Source organism: Ruditapes philippinarum, unplaced genomic scaffold (assembly GCF_026571515.1).
Source record: "Ruditapes philippinarum isolate M1 unplaced genomic scaffold, ASM2657151v2 ctg15537_1_1_1_1, whole genome shotgun sequence".
Classification (NCBI taxonomy): domain Eukaryota; kingdom Metazoa; phylum Mollusca; class Bivalvia; order Venerida; family Veneridae; genus Ruditapes; species Ruditapes philippinarum.
This window is the reverse complement of record NW_026867042.1, coordinates 1-21,919: the sequence shown is the minus strand read 5'-3', so window position 1 is coordinate 21,919 and position 21,919 is coordinate 1. Positions and strand designations below refer to the sequence as shown.

The window sequence follows — 21,919 nt, the reverse complement described above, 5'->3', positions numbered from 1 at the left end:
TAAAGTGGAAATATTTTCTAACAATACACCGAATCCATCTCTCTCAACAATGAAACAACTTCCAGTCTAAAATTGTGATTAAAATGTACATTAAGTTTTTTGCTGAAGTATTGTGTCATAATAGTACAGGATAACAATCTACAAATATTAATAAAATGACAAAAATATAGAAATGCATAACACTGTAAACACTGGAAAGTTCCATTGTGAAAGACTTTCCTCAGACTTACTCACTCTTTAACTAACATGGCCATACCTTTTTAATATACATGTAGATATTTTATGATTACAGCTAAATATTATCAGAAGTCGTCTGGTAATATAGCATTGTAAAAATGTTGTTATGATATGTGAGTGAGGAAAATTTAGAAATGTTATTAGTTAAAACATATTGTATTGCATCAAATAAATGTCAAATATTATACAAATGATGAGTATATAACAAAAAGCAAATGAGTTTGGCAACAAGTTAGATTAAGCCCTACCTTGCTATTGTAATGTGTCTTCAAATGAATCTCCAAATTATTAGGTTACTTAGAAACTGAAGTGCAGAAAAAAAATTTGAATAATTTATCCTCTAAAATAAGGTTATGACTAGACTACCTCTATATAGACACCATATAAAACATATAATTTAATGCCAGCATTTTTTAAAAATTATTTTCTGATTTTATTATAATCAGTTGTAGTGCAAAACTAACTGTTGAAGGGATCACCTTTCAAAAAACACTGGTCTTTAATGACAAGTAATTAAGATTAGTTACAATAGTTATAGATGAAAGTCAAAGTGTTGAAATATATGTATTAACTTTATCAGCTAATCTGTTCGATGTACATTTACACTAGTCTTGTAAAACAAGAAATAATTTCATTATTTGTGATATTCATATTATTTATACCCTTAGATTTGATTGTTTGTAAATAGTCCTGTATGGGAGAATATTAACATTATGTAAAAGTATTAAAATAGTCTCAGTGTAAATGTATTCATCAATAAATTAACTACCAAAATTAATAAACTCCATTTAAATGTCAGTTACAAATAATATTAACTCCATGTGTATTTATGTTTCAACTACATGTACTAAAAATTAAATACTCCTAGTTCTTCCCTGTATAAGCATAATATACTGCCAGTTAGAATAAAGAACTTTGTCAGAATATCTATTGTAAAGAAGTTCACTTTGTCATGAAATATCTCAGATTCTGAAATTCTCAAACATCTGAATGAGTCTAATATAATGTTCTTTAATTTTTAATTTCTAATTTCTAAGTACAGTTGTATGTTATTTCCTTTCTTTTTGCATAGGTTGGTACCTTTAAACACCTTCAAATGATGCATGCATACCTTTTGTCCTGCAAAATCTTTGAATAAGTCTATTAATTTTGGAACAAGGGCAAGCTTAGAGAACAGGGTCTAAGGTTATGAAATGAAAACGGCTTCCATTGGCCAGTTTGATTATTTATACTCAAAAAGCAACCAATCAGATTCTAGCTTTTTTGTAGACTGGTATCTAGTTTTTAATTTATAACAAGAAGACTTTTTATATTAAGGGCGGGGGTTATCTTTATATGATATAAATATTTATGTATGTGCAGTCTACAAGAAAGATGACCCCTCAATTGTTTCTAATTACAGACCTATATCACTTCTTAGCACGGTCAGCAAATCTTTAGAAAAAATTATACATAGACATATATTCAATTTCTTTGTTGTTAATATGACTTCACAACCAATCAACTTGCTTCTTTATGTAATACATTTACAAAGCCCTTGATGATGGAAAAGAAGTGAGAGCTGTCTTTTGCGATATTTCAAAAGCCTTTGATCGTGTGTGTCATAAAGGTCTCATTTTCGAGCTTCAGTCTGCTGGAATAAATGGTGGGCTTTTAAATTGGTTAGTAAAACGGAATCAGTAGTAATAGTAAAGTAAACAAACCCATTCATCCCCCATTGACTATGAACGGAGTGCAAATAAATGAAGTGACCTCTCACAAACATCTTGGAGGAGTTACATTTTTTAATGATGTAAATTGACATTCCCATATACAGAATATTACAAAAAAAGCCTGGCAAAGAATATATTTTATGAGATCTCTGAAATTCATTCTTGATCGTAAGTCACTTGAAACTATATATCTCTCTTTCATTCGACCCCTTCTGGAATACTCAGATGTTGTTTGGGACAACATAACTCAACAAGATGAATTTGAACTTGAAAAAATCCAACTTGAAGCCTGCAGAATATTAACCGGTTCAACAAAACTAGTTTCTATCGCTAATCTGTATGAAGATATTTGCATCCAACCCCTTAAAGTAAGATGCTACAGTCACAAACAAATTCTTCTTTATAAAATGTTCAATAATATTTGTCCTCATTACCTCTCTTGATTAGCTCCCGATACAGTAGGAGAATCTACGAAATGCCGGCAACACTAGAAATATATTTTGTCACACACAACTTTATTCTCATTCATTTTTGCCATCATCAATTAAAAATTGGAACAATCTTCCATTCACCATACATTTCAATTTTCAAAAGAAGACTTAAGATGTCCAAAGTGTGCCTCCTTATTACTATGTAGGTGAGAGAAAATACCAGATTATACAAACAATACTTAGAACACATTGTAGTTCTCTCAAAGAACATTTGTTTTCAAAAAAAAAATAATAGAAAATCCCTTATGTGAATGTGGCGACATAGAAAACAAAAAACATAATAGAAAGTCCCCTATGTGAATGTGGCGACATAGAAAACCCATCTCATTATTTCTTCTCGTGCCGAAGGTACCTAGATGGACGAACTGTCATTCTTAAAAAATTAAGCGAAATAACAACTGTCACACTTAACGTTTTACTCTATGGCGATAATTCAATAGCTGGCGATTTAAATGAAGCAATATTCCTACATATACGTACACTCATGTTTTATACAGAACAAAACGATTTTAATTGTAATAGAAAAGTTATAATTCAGACTAATATGAAACAGAGATTAAGAGGCATAATATCTTCACAAAAGTATATATAAACTCGTTCCTCGTCAATAGTATTATAGTGACCATTTTCTGTTGTTGTTGTTTCTTCTTCTTTCTCTCAAATTGGTCTCTTACTTCTTACCTTCTATTACCCAACAATTTCAACAATAAAATTACATTTCCATATCTTTTTTTTCTTCAAATTTTCAATTTTTTTCAAACATGTTTAAAAGTTCTATTATTTTTCTTGATTAGTTTAGACGTGCTAATTTGTGCCTTTATCACTTAAGTGTATTTTTGTTTAGGGGTTTCCTTCACTTTTTATGTCTATACTTTATTAGTAAGGTCGGGTTGATTAGGAAAACCAGAGTGCAAATTGCTAACTTTCTTGTACATGTAAAGAAGCAAGTTTATAGTGAAAATATTATGTAAATTTAACACAAAAATGCTTATATAATTGTTACCATTTTTACATAGTTTTTGAGATAGTGCTTACGGAGAGAGTTTCTAAAAAAGCTTTTCAAGCTTACTGCTCAATCCATACAATTTGTTATTTGTCAATTATTATGTAAATGTAATGTTTATAAATAAAATAAAATAATATTTATAAAAAATTGTAAAGGCCTTATCATTACATGTTGAAAAAAACTTTCTATAATTAGCATGTACTTTATTAACATAATTTGCATTTTGATATTTATACTTATAGACTATAATGTAAAGTTTTTACAGTGGTATTTTAAATTTTCAAAATAGCTTATATTATGTCTTATTACATGGTTTGGTATAGCTATGTTAAAGTTGATTCAATTTAATGTATAAATGAATAGCTTTTTTGCATTCATAAATAGAATTGCATAATGACTTTTACAGATGCTGTGTTGAATTAAAAGTTAGATTTTGGATTTCCAAGAGATAACATTGTGGCTTTCCATAAGAAATATGTGTTGCTGTTTTTAATTCAGGATAACCTGCGCATATTAAACATATTGTTTGTGGTATTCCACTAAGAAAGTAACTTTAATTCATAAAACGGAACATTGTGTTGAGATTCACTCAACTCTATTAGGACACTAAATTAGCGCATAAAACGTGTTGTGAACTTTTTTTATCATTTTAATATTTACACCCCTCACCCACCCCGACGAACCCCAGCACCTAAGTATCTTATTTGTCATGGGTAATATCATATTGATGGCTGCATAATTTTAGCATTTTGATACTGCTATCCCTAAAATTGATAATGAACAGTTCCATTGTTAGATGAAAGGAAATAGCAGCCATTAAGCATATTTCGTTTTATTGATTTCTTTACATGACAAACACTTTATCACTAGAGTTTCGATATTTACCACCGTATTATCATTTATTTTTAAACCGCATTAAGACACCTGTTTATCTCTTTACAAGGACAATAAGTAACAATTGCAGTACAGTAAGTTATCATTGTTTTATGTTTTCCTATAGATATGTATTAATACATGTATATATGCCAAATAATTGATTTAAATATAAGGAAAAATTAAAGCTATTGCATGTACTGATTAATCAATCGATTGCTCGTACTTGATAAGCGGGCGTTTCATAGGTCGGTGACCTTTCTGTCGAAAATGTGTCAGGGTTAAATCGTACACATATACACGCACAGTGCGTTAATTGGATTGCAGGTACTAGTAACCCGCACTCCAGAGCATACCAATTTATTGGCTCTTTTTTATAGGGTTTACTTATTGTTATATTTAAAGATATACATGCTTTCGTAGTTTCTCAATTGTTAAGGACTAAGGCCAAAAATAGAAATATGTTTGTTTCCCCTTCCCGACCCATTAAAATCAGGGTAGGAAAATTATTTTTTTTATGTGCAAAATAATAAATAAGCTGCATATATGTATATTGAACTATAAAATTAATTTATTAAGTGCAATAGTATATGTACATGCATTACCATATTCACCACTGACATACTTGTTAGCTGTCTAAAATATCACATTAGATTGTACCTATTGTACGCTGAAATAAAAAAAAATCCAATTTGTTGGGTAGCTAGGGAAGGGGAAATGAATTAAATTTTATTTTAGGCCTAAATACCGCTTAAGTAGGTGCTACCGGGAGTATGAGATATTAAAAACTCCATTATATTAATGAATTTTAAACATTCCGTTGCACTCGAGCGGTCTCCCTTTCCCAAATTACATATCTTTAAATAAGTTTTAAAGCATCCTTCAGCTTTTCCAAATGTTAATTATGTTATTCTTTAAATAGATAAATAGTTCCATATAATAGTCAAACCCAAAGAATTAAGGTGGACAATTAAATTTGCCGTCGATAAAATACATAAACGATCAGGGAACCCCTCGATACCTCTAATCTACCGGTTCGCTCTCTATATTTAAATTTATAAAGCCCAGAAACGAACGACACTGGCGCGTTGTTAAAAAAAAAAATCGAAGAATGCTTAACAGTGATATAATGCACGTTTCAAAGATAAAATTAAAGAAATACTCAGTGTGAAACAACATTGAATTATTTTAATTTTTTGTTTTGTTGTTGTTGTTTTTTTCTCAAATAAAATTAAAAGCTTGAGGCCTCTTTAACATTTTTACGCATAACATTATAATACTATTACAATAGCTCTCCATATTTTGGAATAGTCGACCTAAAAACGGGTAATTACTGATAGTCACTTTCCTTTGGGTGAGTGTCTGCAAATAAAATACGCTATTACTGTATAACTACTGCTATAATCAACGAAACAATGTGAAAACTACATTGTAATCGACAAAGATGTGATATGGAATAGAATAACGAACGATAGCTATAGGTTAGGCCTATTTAAACAACTCAAATGAAATCTTATTTAAATAAATCGTATCACGGTGTTTAAATCAGAACAAGAAACTGATTATACGTTTACATTACAACAGTTTAAATAAGCAACAATTTTGGAGAGTATAAATATACTGTATGTGTGCTTAGAGGGCCATTTTAATAGAATCAATCTATTTAAACACAGCTTGTGCTTAGAGGGTCATTAAAAAACTTACCAAGGTATTAAACGCTGTGCTTAGAGGGTCATTTGGATAGTATGAATGTAATAAACACTATGCTTAGAGGGTAATATGGATAGTATCAATGTATAAATTAAACACTGTCTGTGCTTAGATGGTAATTTGAATATTATCAATGTATTGAACACTGTGCTTAGAGGGTAATTTGGATTGTACCAATGTATTGAACACTGTGCTTAGAGGGTAATTTGGATTGTACCAATGTATTTAACACTGTCTGTTGTGCTTAGAGGGTCATTTTGATAGTGTCAATGCATTTAACATATTCTGTTCTTAGAGGGCCATTTGGATAGTATCAATGTTTTAAACACTGTCTGTGCTTAGAGCGTCATTTTGATAGTATAAATGTATTTAACACTGCCTGTGCTTATAGGGTCATTTGGATATTATCAGTGTATTAAACATTGTCTGTGCTTAGAGGGTCATTTGTATTAAACATTGTCTGTGCTTAGAGGGTCATTTGGATAGTATAAATGTATTTATCAAACACTGTCTGTGTTTAGAAGGTCATTTGGATGGTATAAATGTATTAAATACTGTCTGTGATTAGGGGTCATTTGGATAGTATCAATGTATTAAACATTGTCTGTTGTGCTTCGAGAGTCATTTTGATAGTATAAGTGTATTAAACATTGTCTGTGCTTAGAGGGTTATTTGGATAAAATCAATGTATTAAACACTGCCTGTGTTTAGGGGTCATTTGAATAGTATCAATGTATTAAACATTGTCTGTGCTTAGGTGTCATTTTGATAGTATCAATGTATTAAACATTGTCTGTGCTTAGTGAAAGTATTAAACAATGTTGTTGTTGTGGTGATGGCTTTTAATTATTACAATGTAGATAGTAGGGCCTATTAACGTTTACTCACTGTCAGTGTTGTGAAACAGCAGTGGGGCTTTATTGCATTATAGTCAGACTCAGTTAAAATTACATGAAATATGAAACAGTAGTAAACAGAATTATATTGTTGCCGGTGAATCAAATTTTACCTGTAAAATCAAAATTGAAAGTAAAGCTATTTTACTAATGAAGTTAAATGATGTTCATTCATTGCCTGTTAGACAAATATTCATTACTTTCTTTAACAGTTCGAAATACATTGATAAAAATAAATTCAGCATTTTTCTTCCATAAACTGTCTGTCTTTCAAATTTGTCCAGCTGATTAGTCATCTAAATATAATACTGTATAATGTACAAACCAGCTCAGATTTTCATTTGTCTGTTACCAGTATGGTTTGCACACAAAATTTTGATATTTTATAATGTTATAGGTTACATATATGTACATTTAAATTATATAGAAATAATTAACCAGTTTGAAGTATGAGCACATCATATATACATTTGTTTTTTGTTGCAGGTTAACAATGAGTACATTTGAAGATTACAATACCACGTGTAATGGTTATGATGACAATCGTCAGCCGCTAGGTGCAGATATTGTTGCTGGAATGATGCATGTTTACAATAACAAACCGCTGAAGGTATACGTATTATTTTGTCCTTTTTCAATGACGGGAAAAATAGATTCAAAATTTTAAATAGCATAACCACATTGTCATATCTCAATGACGAGATAATTACATCTTTACATTACCACAACATACTATAATCAAAGCACTGAAAGCACTGGTAGCTGAACGACATGTTAAGAGAAAATGTATAAGTCATTCCGATAATTTTGATAAACAAATATTAATTGTTAGCATTACGTTACTGACATTTTACAGTTGCAATGGATAGTTATAAAACTAGCGTTTGCTAGCCAAATGGATTGTTTTAAAATGCACAAAAATGAGAGCAACTATATATGCAATGTTGTCCTGCACCGATTCGAAAAATTTTCTTACCATTTAGTTTATTTAAGACATGTATTGTGGTATGAATTATAATTATAAGCTGTAGATTTTTCAAAACTCATCTTATCTTAAATATAGCCTGTAAAGTTGTTCATATGTACATGTATCTGTTTTATATGTTGAGTTGAACGAGTAATTCATAAAATCTTTTAAAAGTTATACCGAATACCGGGGTATATGATTTTTTTAATTATTAATCATCTATCAGTGTATTTAGATTAATTTTTGTATAGTTAAATTATACATATTTGCTTTTAACTTATTGACAATGGTAGACATCGTCTATTATGTAAAGTGTCGAATTTGTCATACATTGAAATATGTTTGTCCATAACACTAGATCTAGCACCTTGATAAGAAGGGTGAATTTATGTTATCTGTGGGACATTCCAGATCTTCAAACTTGTTACTCCATATTATGTATAACAAAGAAATGTACTTCTATTATAAACAGGAGCTTCATCTGCTCGATGCCGGATGTGGGACCGGTAACTATACAAAATCTTTAATCAATTATGGCGTCGGTAAAGTAACGCTAATGGACGCTTCCACTGGCATGCTTGAAAGGGCTAAGGTTAAACTGGCTGATGCTCTATCTAGGGATGTTGTTGTTGACACAGTTGAACATAGGCTTCCATATATGCCATTTGATGACGCTACATTTGATGCCATTTTATTCAGTCAAGTATGAGATTTTGATGTTAAATAAACATGAGCGTCTAAAGTAAGTTTAATAAGATATAATAGCCCTTACCGTCCTGGCGGCAACATATTCTACGTAGGACAATGCCAACGGACACATCCGTGCCGTCTAACCATGGTCTGCACTTTTTGCTATTCAGTCAGTACATATTATTAATATTTTGCTAAAATTATTATGAACAGAATACCCTTTTAGTCAACACATTAAAAGATGGACAAGTCCATATAATATGTAAACCGCGGTAGGGCGTTTTGCTTCTTATTCAGTTATGTTAACGCTGACTGCACATTATTAACAAACAATACTTATGATATAAAAAGACTTACTGTGGAAGTAACAATATTTTAATCTGTGGGTACAAACAAACTTTTACAGTTACAGCTAACAAGTAACCATAAAGCTTTATACCTATGGATTGGCTTGGGAAAACACAACATGTGTGCCGGATATCGGCATTGATCAAGCTTGACTTTATTACTACATGCTTACAGATTAATGTCAAAAAAATGAACGAACGACTACAGCATTAAAAATATCACTTTTCTATCAATGAATCAGTAATGCGTTTATGGATATTGTTTTGGAAGGCAATATCCGCCAGGTCGTCTTTTGTGCTTTGTTGTTTGATATTCTAACATGATATTTCTTATTTTATTGCGTTAGTTTGTTTTGGACGGAAATGTGTTAGCTTATCAGTATGACACCTTTCTTATATGACTTAAGTATATTATGACAACATTTTATTTGTGAAAAATCATCGTTTTTTTAATTCGTATCAGTGATAATATGATTATATGCATTTTATTTTGTAAACATGCAAAAAAACTATTAATGCATGATTATCACTATTATATTTTTTGTGTTCAGACATTATTTATCTTTCTTATCAAAATTAGCTCTTTGATTCCCTACAACATGCGTAAAATATTTGAAAAAATAAATACAAAACATAAAAAATAGCAGATACATTGTGTTGTAGTGTAAAATGTGTCATTGAAGAACAGCTCGCAAATCAATGTTATTTGTAATGCACCTTTGATTAACACATCAACACCAGTTATTGTTATACAGTGGCAAAGGGGAAGTAGCTAGTAATGTAGCGCGAATGAAGATGATGAAATTAGATATATTCTAATATTCTATGAGAAACTGAAGGAAATAATTATTAGCATCATTTTTAAAAATAACTTCTTACATTTTGACAAATTGCAATTTTGAATAGTTTAAAATCATATCTTTATGCGAACTATTCTGCAGCATGGAATAAAATTTAAAAAAAAATGTAGAGATATGTCACTACTTCTCGTAATCCTCCCCACCCTCATCCTAACACATCCTAGGCAGGCTCAATAATCAAAGCACTGAAAGCACTGGAGGGTCGCTTGCGCTGACAAATCTATATGACATTATTTTGCTGGTGATCACTTGAAAGGCCAAATCATGTCCTTTTGCAACTTTTTTGAAAAAGTTCATGTCATATTCAAGTGGAAATGATTGAGTACAGAGAAAAGAGCAATATTTTGCCATATGATTTAATTCAGGAAGATTTATCATTGACATCCAACAATTACAACACGGTTTATCAAAAGTACTAACAAGAGCGATCGGTGATCACATGTGTCACCTCATGATGGCCAATTTCATGTTGGGACAAGTTTTGTAACAGACGGACAGTGCACAACTATACTTGGTACTGATCATTCCTGTAAAGTTTGGATGAAATTGCACCGGTAGTTTATGAGGAGAAGTCCGGACAAGCTTTTGTGTATCTGGCAACACACAGAAAAAATTACCTTTTTACCAAAGGGCCATAACTCGGCCAAAAATCATTCAACCGGAAAACCCGTGCAACATGCGCATGGACTTGAGCTACAGATCAATCCTGTAAAGTTTCATTGAAATTACATAAGTGGTATAAGAGAAGAAGTCTGGACAAACTTTAAAAACAAAAATTATTAAAGGGCCATAACTCTGACAAAAATCATTGAACCGGAAAATGCTGACAGTATGCACAACTAGACTTGGTACTGATCATTCCTGTAAAGTTTGGATGAAATTGCACCAGTGGTTTATGAGTAGTCCAGACAAGTTTTGTGAGGGACGGACAGACAGACGACGAAGAAGTGATCCCTATATGTCGCCACTACTCCATAGAGGCGACACAAAAACCAGTATTTTTTCTCAAGTGGTTCAGTTGAGATCGAAAAACCAAACTGCTTTATGTCCTCAAAATAATACTTTGAAAGTTGAATAAATTTTAAGAGTACACTACTGACAGAAGCAGAAGTTGGAAGTAGATAACCAAGTCCTCTATTAACAAGTACTTAGCATTGATAATTTCATCTACTTATAAGGCATATGAAAAACATGCTCATTCTTGGGGATTATAGTTATTATCAATCTGATATTCAAGTTCAAACAACTCGAAAAGAAAATGGTTGAAAAATCTTTCTGTTTATATGCATACTAGTAATAAGTGTTCCATCAGGGATAAACTTTCAGTGATTGTGAATACATGACTTATCAATGTCACAATTTCATTCAGAGAGATTCATGAAATTCTCACAAAAAATAAGTAAAGTATGGTCAGTTGAAACTAGAACTACACTAAATGTGATTAATACCCCCAAAAAACTGCTTTGGACATTTGGATGTAACAGAATACCTTGTAAAAGAATTGAAATAGAGTTATGTTCGTGGGCATTTAAAGATAGTAAGTTGTGGTTCTTGTATGTTGCATTTCTTTTCAACGTGGTTGACCATTGATTAAGTTTTATTGAAGAACTCTATAAATACTGCAGATGGAGTAATGATTATTGTACACTGCATTTTTGTCTCATTCGCTTGACCATTGTATGAAGTTGTATTGAATTCAAACTACTAGTTTTCAAGTGATGCACTGGACAAAAGTACCAAAGGGCACTTCTGTAGGATCATTCCTGCAAAGTTTGGTTACTGTGCAGTCTTTTGTTTCCGAGGAGAGTTGTTTAAAGAAATTTTTGACGACCCACGACAACTGATGGTGGGGGTCACAATAGTTTCACCATGAGCACGTTGTGCTCAGATGAGCTAAAAAGTAATGATCAAAATACAAGTTTGTGGATAACCTCGGCAATGCCAACATGACTGTTACGATACCTCTATTTTTTAAAAAGAAAAAGTCGAGCTAAAAAGGGGCATAACTGCAACAAAAATAATTTATTGTGGCCAAAATTTAACTAAATATGTCTTTTGATACTAACATGGCAAGTATCAACACAATTCATATCCTTCATAAGTTGTCCTGCAGAAATCAATTGAACACCATAACTTATAACATGTTTTTCAGAAAAAAAAATTACATTACTTTTAGATTATTTCACAATAAAGTATAATTTCAAAAGTAGCCAGACTTTATTTGAATGAGGATGAAAAGCCTATAAACAAACAAAAATTTGTGGGAAATACATTTATTTCTCAGAAAAATGTGATAAATAAAGAGTAGATAATAAATATTTGCAAATCAGGAAGGAAATTAAACAAATTCAGGAAATATGACAGAATCACTTTCAAATATGAACATGGAAAATTAATGATTCTACACAGAAAAAAATCTGCTCTCTTTGGCTTGTATGTTGGGCTATAAATCTCGGACATAATAAGGCGTCATATCTGAACTACTTTTAGTCACAGTAAAATAGCAGCCTCCATTTACCAACATTGTGGCAAAGTTATACTAATACATAATATATGTTTTTCAATGCCATTCATGAAAATATTTAATCTGCTGTTCACTCTATGAAATATATTTGGATCTTGCATGCAAAAGAAACAAATATCTATTATATGATATGTTCCAAATTTCTTCATTCTTACAAAAATAAAATTATATATTTATGTAAATTAGTTCATTAACAAGCAAAACTGTAATTTCATTGTTCTGATGAACAATCTGCAGTGTTTTTGTTAAACAGCCATACTCCAAGACCAACAAGTTTTCTGTGGCATTATATTATCCAAAATTAACAATATTGTGAAATATTGGAAAACAAAAATATCAACAAATACATGTATAAAATAAAACCAATGTATAATAATTCAAGTCCATTTATAGTTGAAACTGTGGAATTTAGCTATGTCAATGTCTGAAGGGATTCCAGTTCAATTAATCTTCTGTTCTCCCATAACTGAAGCTACAAATATCTGAAAATAAAATATATTTGTCATGTTGCAAGTAATTGTTTATCTGGCACTGAATTTATTCCAAATCATAAAGACAATGTGCTCCATACATGCCATACTTAACAATTTACCAGTAAATCGAAGACATATTTCTTCTATAATTTTTTTATCATATCTTTGCATGAATTATCATAGTTAGCTAGCTTACACCACTATTTAAAATGCTAGTTTCTGGTCACAAGAAAATCAAAAGCAATGGATGGTGTGATATTCAAACTAAATTAACTTTACAAATGCTGCTGAAAAACAAACAAGAATATTGTCAATTACTTTCAATTAAATGACAGGACAAATATTGGTTTCAATTAATGCTGCTTTACAAGAATAGAACACCACTTCTAACTGCATGCAGAACCATAGTGTATTCTGGTGTCAGGAAAATAATTATTATCGCCTATTTTTGTATCTCATGCTTTCTTTAGATGGATAAAAGTAAAAATTTAAAGTGGACTACTATACCTCAATTGGTATTCTGTATGCTGAAGTTTCCTTTTGAATACAGAAATAACTCCTTCACATAGTAAGCTTCACTTTAATTAAGTTGTTCCAGAAATAATACATTGTCTACTGGGTACTTCAGACAGCTTCATTTGAACAGAGTGGGCGGCAACTTCTTACTGCAAAGTAGGAGCAAGGTTTAGTAAAACAATGAAACAGCATAATTTGTTCAAATACAAAAAACTAGAAGCAGGGCATAATCGGTTATTGTTTTTCAGAAAAGTAATTGAAAATTTAACTTTAGAATGGATCATTTCACTATAAGCATACATTTTAATTTTCTAGTGTAACATGTTTACAATAATATATATTTTTTGTATGATTACTAGTCCTACAATGAATTAATGTAATTCTGGAAAGGAGACTTCTAATTTTAAATACTTTGTCATGATTTTGAATTAGTAAAGGTCTGCAATGATATCAGTCAAACATTAGAAAGTAAAACCCTATGTACAACAACACTGGTGCAAGTTGAAAATTTGGAAAAACCCTAAAACTGTAATTCATTCATTAATCATTTTTCCACATAATCTAATAGTAAAAACATGATGATATTTGTCACAAAATCCTGGACTTCAGGCATATGCACCATGCAACAAGTGATTACAGTTAACATGTTTAAAAAGTTTGATGACTCTAATTAATTGCTAAGGGATCAGTTATAACCACAAGATGACATACCTTAGAACCTTATGTTATTAGGAAAGACCTTTATTGACATGCAATCAACAACAGACCTAAATTTATTATTGAAAAAATGACAAACCTGTATGAATTTTTTCATTCTCTGCAGCAGAAACCCCTTCCTTACAGATAATTGCAAAGAATCTATAACTAGGATCATCATCATCATCATCATGAAGACTTCTAGGCTGAAACTTCATCACTTTTTGCTATAACAAACTGCCGGTTTGAGCTGTCTTGTCCTGTATACATGTATATAACTTGGCTGAACCTACTGTACCTTCACTGTTATCAAACAGTAACATGACAGAAGTCATCTAAAAAAAAGCAAAACAAAATTTAATGTCTTATATTAAAGATCATGCACAAGTAATCAGTATTAAACAAGCAATTTATATCATTTAACCACAATATTTTCTGCACATATGATATCTGTGTTAAATATATTAAATAATAACTTTAAAGGTCCATTAAGCCTTAGAAAAGATAAAAAAGTTATTTTTGAAACTTTCCTTTTACATATCTTGTTGCACTTCTCAAATAGTTACATGTACTCATTGACCATGTACATGTAGAGAAATTATCTGGCAATTGGTATTATTACATTAATTTAGTATTTTGTATGGAAGTCAAAATAATACTGCTCACATTTTGCTACCTTTACAACACATGACTGTTTGTTCAGTGTTACTCTTTTCAGTTGTTAAACATTTACAATGCTCTAAATACACCATTAAAACATTATTGAACACATGTTTGACCTTTCTAAAGAATTACAAAATTATTTACCTCTGACACATTATATGTGCTTTTAAGATTTTCAATATTTTTTACCAGAGATTCTTTTACCTATACTCTTATTCTATAGATTAATTACTAAGAACAGAAAATAATGTAAAATGTACTACACATTTAGTTACACACAACTTGATAGCAAATTATACATTTTTCAATATAATAAAATACAAAAAGGAAAACTGTTTCTCTCTGTAACCAAAGAAAAATCATAAATATTGTAAACTTCAGACTTAAGTTATACTCTTATTACTACCTTAAGCATTATTGGCCTCTGATGGCTGAATTCTAAGGTTGTTATAATTTATGTACTTTTACAGTCAAAATGAGGTAAATATTTTTCAAGGAATTCTTCTAATAAATATATATGCGAACACAAAACAAATAAATGTAACGATATGACAGTAAGTTAAATTCAGTATTTGACCTTGATGGTCAGTCATCTAAAGGTCAATGTCATATATGAATTACTTAAAGGGACTCCACTGAGGCATTTGACATGACCGGATTGGAAATAATTTTTCAAGATTGATTATATGATATTCTATTTGATGTAGATCTCACCAAAAAAAACCTATATTCAAAAATTTCAGATCATGCACTCGCTCTGTTTTCCCAGAATGATTACTTGAACAGTGTAAAACGTCCAAAAAATGAACAGTGTTGCCGAGCTTTTGATTCATACATGTATCGGGAGGAATAGAATAAGAATAGCACAAATATACAATTTTCAATGTATTTCTAAATGTTTCTTAACAGTATGTGCATATCATTCTGGACACAAGGAAAAAACAACAGCATTTATTGCAAAAAAAGCTGGTATACTGCTTTTGTACAGGAAATACTTCCATGAGGGTAATGTTGTTTTTAATTTTGACTACTAAGTCAAATATGTGTTTCAAAATTTTCCAAAGCTCAATAAAATAAATGTGGGATTTTATTATAAACATTTAAAGAGAACTTACACTGAACAATACTATCATAGTATGTCTTGACCATGTCACATTAAAAACCTCGCACAACAGTTTGTTACATGTATATCACACACCTGAAATAAATGCATTTCTTATTTAACATTAATATGATTTTCATATCAACAATAAAGCATTCCCAACTTATAGTTATCTAAATCATTTGGCTTAATAGTCAAATCAGCTACATCATGTACATGTATATATACCAATTCAAAACAGGTCAATGCATCAAACTATTGGAACAAATCAAAAGCAAGTAAAATGTTGACCATAACCATTCAGACAAGATCATTCATATTTATAAAATACATGATTATTTGTGAAATTAATCAGTCAAATCCCATGTTATCAATTTAATTATATATTTTTCTTATATCAACAATTTTTCATATTATTAGAAAATCCCCTTATCATCATGTAAATAAAGTTTTATATGATACACAGTCTAAGTACTATCGTCCGTTTCTGTATGCACTAGCATAGAGCAGAATGGGGAACCACGCACTTGTTGGTGGGAGAACACTTCTGGATCAGGAATTACCTTCTAAAAACTCTAGTTGTAGAATCTTTCTTTAAATACAGGCAAATATGACTGAGTGACAATGCTTGAGTAAAATAAATAAAATCCAGCTGTTTGCATATGTGTTTGTCCTTAGTGGCCTCTTTATTCGCTCATTTAATTTTTAAAGCTTTATACTAGGTAATTATGTACATAAAGAGAAACAGTTATTCTAAAAAGAAAGTCCAAATAGCAATATTGAAAATGCTGCAGACTCAGTTTGATTGAGCCAGTTCATGGATAGTACTGAAAGTGCATGCTGCTGTTCACACCCAATAGCACCAGGTTAAGCAGTATTCAACATTTAATTTTAACATGTAATGGTAAAATTTTGAAATTAGAAACATTAGCAGGTGTATTTTTATGGCAGTAATCATGGAACCTCGAATGTGACATGTTAGTGCCATTACATGAAAAGTGGCGTATGATTCCCAAAGAATACAATGTATGTTCCCTTAATGAAAAAAGAATGGGGGAACTGAACAAACAGGATACTGTTCATCAAGATTCTGTGTATTTCTTCTTTGTTTTTCAAAAACTTTGGTTTAGATTATTTCAATAATTAGACTATAAAAACTGAATTTGGCAAAGTATTTGAACTCAGTTAGTGTCGGTGTGAGAACCGAAGCCTTAAACTTAAAGAATAATCAGACACCTCCTCTAGGACAGAATTACAACATGTAAGGCCTTACTGTTTGCATGTAAACAAAGTAGTTTTTTGACTTCCATACAAAATAGTAAATCACTTTAACTATACTGATTGCAAAAAAGCAACAGCTGAGTCAAAAGTTGGTTCAGATATTTGCCCATTGAGTATATTTTTAGAAGTTATAACAGGCCACCAAAAATAACAGGCTTTTGAAAAATAAATTAAAATCATTTCTGGGGCATATTATGGGCCTTTAAGCCAGTATGTGCTAGGGGGCGAGGACAGTAACTTGCATTTTCCAGTACTGTTTACTACTGTTTATCCTCAAACAAACCGAGCCTGCAACATTTTCAATTGTGTCATTTTGGGTGTTCTTAAGGGATTCTATTTTTCCTTGTAAACAAACAATAATTTTTGGTACACCAATCTGCCATTAGCCTATATATAATGTCATGCTACAAATACCATGGTGAATAGTATTCATAAAATTATTAGTCTAACTAATTTAATTTGTCAGAGAGACGCTGAGATAATATTGGATGGGTGACAGTATGAAAAATTAAAGTTTGTAAAATAGGTCAAACCATTCGAACTGAATTTATTTTTTGAACCAACAGCAGTTTAGAATCAACAACCATAACCACTTCAACACAGATTACCTGCCCCTACAACTCCATAGTACTCCCCTGCACCCCTTAAATCCAGATTATATTACACCTTTCACTTTTTCTGTTTGCATTGTCTAAATTTCTTTTATTTTATCAGATTAGAAAATACAATGTATGACAATCTGCTTGTAGAAACGAATATCTATGAATGAGTAAATAAAAACAATATTATCATACTTACAATTGTATCGATAACATCAATCTATTATCTAGTTTATTTATTATTATTAAATATTATAATTTATAATATACAAATAAGAATCCAGATTAATTTAATAATTTATAACTATACAGTTAGTTCTGTTAAAAACCTTTACCTGTTATCTATTAAATATAAAGGATATACCAAACAAATGCAAAAAAACCTAAAACATAAATATTTTTCAGTCCAAATGAATTTTAAAAATGTTAATTTTAGGCACTGTGAATCGAACATGAAAATTTTTAAAAATGTTAATTTTAGGTATGGCGAATCGTCACTAAATTGGGACGAATCGTCACGGTGACGAATCGTTACCCTGTTACCGACAAATTTTATAAACAAATCTTCAAAAATTGATCACACGGTTGGCTCAGTTTCATAAATTCTTTTCTATTTAATCAAGGAAACTGAAAAATTACTAAAGAACTTACAATTTCTTCAAAATATCCTAGTTGTCTGTATCGATTAACGAATGACGAAAGTCGAATCAACATGGCTGACCTCAATGACCTGTCACGTGATTCAATCGCGCATTGATATTTTTTCTGTACACAGCACAAATTTACTGTAATTTTCGATATCATGATACATTTCAAAATGTATGATAACCCTCCTGTAATGAATGAAGGTACGGATTTTCTAACTTGTTACCGACAATACGGAACTATTTACTACGTGCATGTATATATTTCAGCCGAAATTAGGTTTGCAATAAGCCTCAGATGTAGCTTATAACTTTGGGCCGCTTTGCGCAAGCGCAGCGACCCAAAAAGGTAGTCATTTAAGTTGCCGCTGATGAATGTACAAACACCTGACCAGCAAGTGTGCAGATATTCTGGCGCATACTGTTAAATTCGGCGGCCAGTATTATACACCTTTCTACAAAGATGTGTCATCAGTGCAGACTGATGACGTCCATATTCATACATGTACTCGTATACTGATTTTTCTATACATTACTCAATGTTACTGTCAAACAGCTTTTGCAGTTACTGAAACATTCCGTATATAAGATGCAGAGAAAGAGTGCAGATTGTTAAAAAAAACACCATTGCTCACCCAGAATAGATATGAATAAAAAATACAAACCTATGTGCTTACTTTTATATGCCGAACATTAAAAAATAAAGTGTGTTTGTACATGTCAACCCGACAATAAAGGTTAGAGAGTAGACTTTTTTAATGAAAGTATGCATATTCATAAACACCAATCTGACAAAATTATTCATCAGTGCAACATTTTGTTCTTACATTCGCTTACTCGAAATTAAGGGATGTTCAGTGGAAATAGTTATTTTAACCAATACATGTACAAAGATTGATACAATGTAAAAGTAAAAATTTTATAAACTGAGAATGTGCATGCATATATACCCGAAAATAATATCTGATAAACGTTTTAGTACATATATATCAATCTTGTGTATATACACTTGTATACTGTTAATGTCTGTCAATCTCGAGAATATAAATCTACCTTCAAAATGGTTTGCACTCCAGAATGGTAACAAACTCGGGTATATGATATATGCATTTTTAATTTGGGACTGTTTTTTTATCATTCAAGTCTAATAGAATACTACTTCCTATTGTCAATTTCATTATGAGAAATAAATTTCACATTCACAATTCATAAAATGAGACATAGATCATGATAAACAAATTCACATAAAAGTCAAAGGTACTGTTCAAATAAAAATGTTCTCATAATATGCTTTATTCATATGAGAACAGTATCTTAGTAATAAGCATGTTTGCCAACAAACTATTGTAATAAAATAAGAATTAGGATGTTAAAATATCAAACAACACAAAAAAGTGGCTGATATTCCCCTTCCATATTTTGTAACGTATCTTCATCAGGTCTTACATCATCTTGATACAAACGACGATATAAATGAAAGCCAGCGCTTCGAACAACTCGGGCACGCTATTGCTGAAGCTGGCAGGGTATTGTGTCAGAATGGAACCATGTTCATTATGGCATCTACCCCGGATGATATCATGAACAGTTGGTACAATCATCTCAACATGGAAATTTCGCGCAAATATGTCAAGAAGTTTGCTTCAATTCATCAATTTCTTGACATCTTCAAACGGACAGGTGTTACTTGTATTCAGAAAATGAAATTGCTAGGCTCCGTTTTGGTAGACTATGATAACGCAGAAGGTCCACTGAACAAAACCTGGCGGGACAGTGATTCTTATTGGGCAATGGCAAACGAAAAAGAAATAAAAGATGTTGAGCAGAAAATAAATGCCTTGAAAAAGGATGGTAAGCTTAAGGACTTTGTTGAAAAGCACGATCGCGTACACACCAATGGCATTGCTACTTTATTTGTATGTAAGAAAATATAAGAAATCCGTACTTGAATTTGTCCATGTATCATATATTTCTGAAAAAAGGCGTTAGAATATGCACAAATTTCTACATATGCAATAATAATCATTTGTTCATTTTATGTAAAGATAGTTTCACTCATATAGGACTACGGTTATTAACCGTTTATCAGCGATTTCGATTGTATTTTGAAATGGTTACTTCGAATGTTCCATATGAACCACAACAAAATAATTTGACTTTCTTATATGGGTGCAAGAAAGACAACCGTGTTTATACTGCCGTATGAATTTGGATATGGAATGGTCTCCCTATTAGAAATAATGTTATGTTGCATGTCAATAAACCGTCGGTCTCCGACGGTAAGTTTGTCTTAGTAAAATGTTGTTATCTTCTTTAAAAATTATTAATGTTATAATAGTAATTATTATTATTATTTTTTTTTTATTATTATTATTATTATTATTATTATTATTATTATACAGTTATATCTGTCGACAATTTGTCGTCCAACGTTTTGTGATGTCATTGGGGACATAAATTAGGTCAGTTTTTGTCGGCATTTTAAAAATTTTACAGATAGTTATTCTGCGCACAGTTGTGCGAATGGGCGCTTATAACGAAACGACCATTCAAACTTTATAAATCTGAAGGACACATTTAAAACAAGGACAAAATAAATACATTATTTAAATAATTTTATTTCGTGTACATTAATTTTGTATACGGTTATGTGATTTATTATGAAATGTATAAGCAGAAAAGTTTTCTTTAATGTTAAAACAATGTTATCATGGAAAAAAGGTAAGAAGAAAGCGTGACAATCCTTTTCTTTTTCTTACACTTTGTTCATTTAAGCACAACTACAAAGTATCAACTAAAAGCTAAAAGAAAGAAACGACAATTAAAGGGACTCAATTGAGGATTTTGAATTGAAGGGTCTGGAGAAATTTTCCAATATGTGTGTGTACCATTTGATGTATGTGGAGACTGGAGACCAATAATTTTTCTACAAATTTTCAGAACCTTTACTATCCACGTTTTTCCAGAATCATCATTTTATTATGCAAAATGTTACCCAAAAATGAAAAGCGTTGCAACGCTTTGCACACAAGTCGGGATAAGAAACGCTCAGAAATCGATTTTCATTTTAGTTCTGAGCATATTTCCTTATAATCCTTTAGAATGCAGAATTTCCCATTTTAAGTGCTTCACTTGAGTTATGTAAAATTTTAATTTATATGTTTTAATGCTTTTTTGACCTCAGTGGAGTTCCTTTAAAAAAGTCATATAGTCATAACTATTTTCATACAGGTAAATTACTTGGTTTTATTTTTAAGTAATTTTGTAGATATGTATGTAAAGTTATGCATAGTCTCTTATAACTCATCTATGAGAGGCATATATGTACAATGTCGTAGGTTTTATATTTGTATTGTTTTAATATTATACATGATGATGAGACTTTAATAAACTATCTTATCTTATCTTATCTTATCTTACATGTATGACAAATAGCATTATTATTTGTAAAACAAGTAAACTAAGAGCTTTCTCTATAATAATATATATTGAGCTCTTAACAACGGACTAAATCAAATTCATGTGAATTAAACTGATGAACTATACCTACAAGAATATAATCCGTAAGTACAAAAAGGTAAAATAACAGTTTTAGAGCAATCACAAATCTTTAACCATCCTATTGTAATGTT

General features: G+C 30.9%; 1 protein-coding gene and 1 long non-coding RNA gene across 2 annotated transcripts; one reads left to right on the top strand and one right to left on the bottom strand.

Moving 5' to 3' along the window:
* Positions 1-7,415: 7,415 nt before the first annotated feature.
* Positions 7,416-20,518, top strand: LOC132734613 (ubiquinone biosynthesis O-methyltransferase-like). The gene is made up of 3 exons (XM_060721407.1): positions 7,416-7,535; positions 8,365-8,595; positions 19,727-20,518. The coding sequence occupies exons 1-3, from the start codon at positions 7,419-7,421 to the stop codon at positions 20,219-20,221; spliced, it is 843 nt and encodes a 280-aa protein (XP_060577390.1). The 5' UTR covers positions 7,416-7,418; the 3' UTR covers positions 20,222-20,518.
* Positions 10,130-18,598, bottom strand: LOC132734614 (uncharacterized). Its single transcript, XR_009626346.1, has 5 exons — positions 18,295-18,598; positions 15,777-15,859; positions 14,099-14,333; positions 13,294-13,451; positions 10,130-12,795 (listed from the first exon to the last, which is right to left on the bottom strand). It is a non-coding gene; the product is annotated as an uncharacterized LOC132734614 (long non-coding RNA).
* Positions 20,519-21,919: the final 1,401 nt, after the last annotated feature.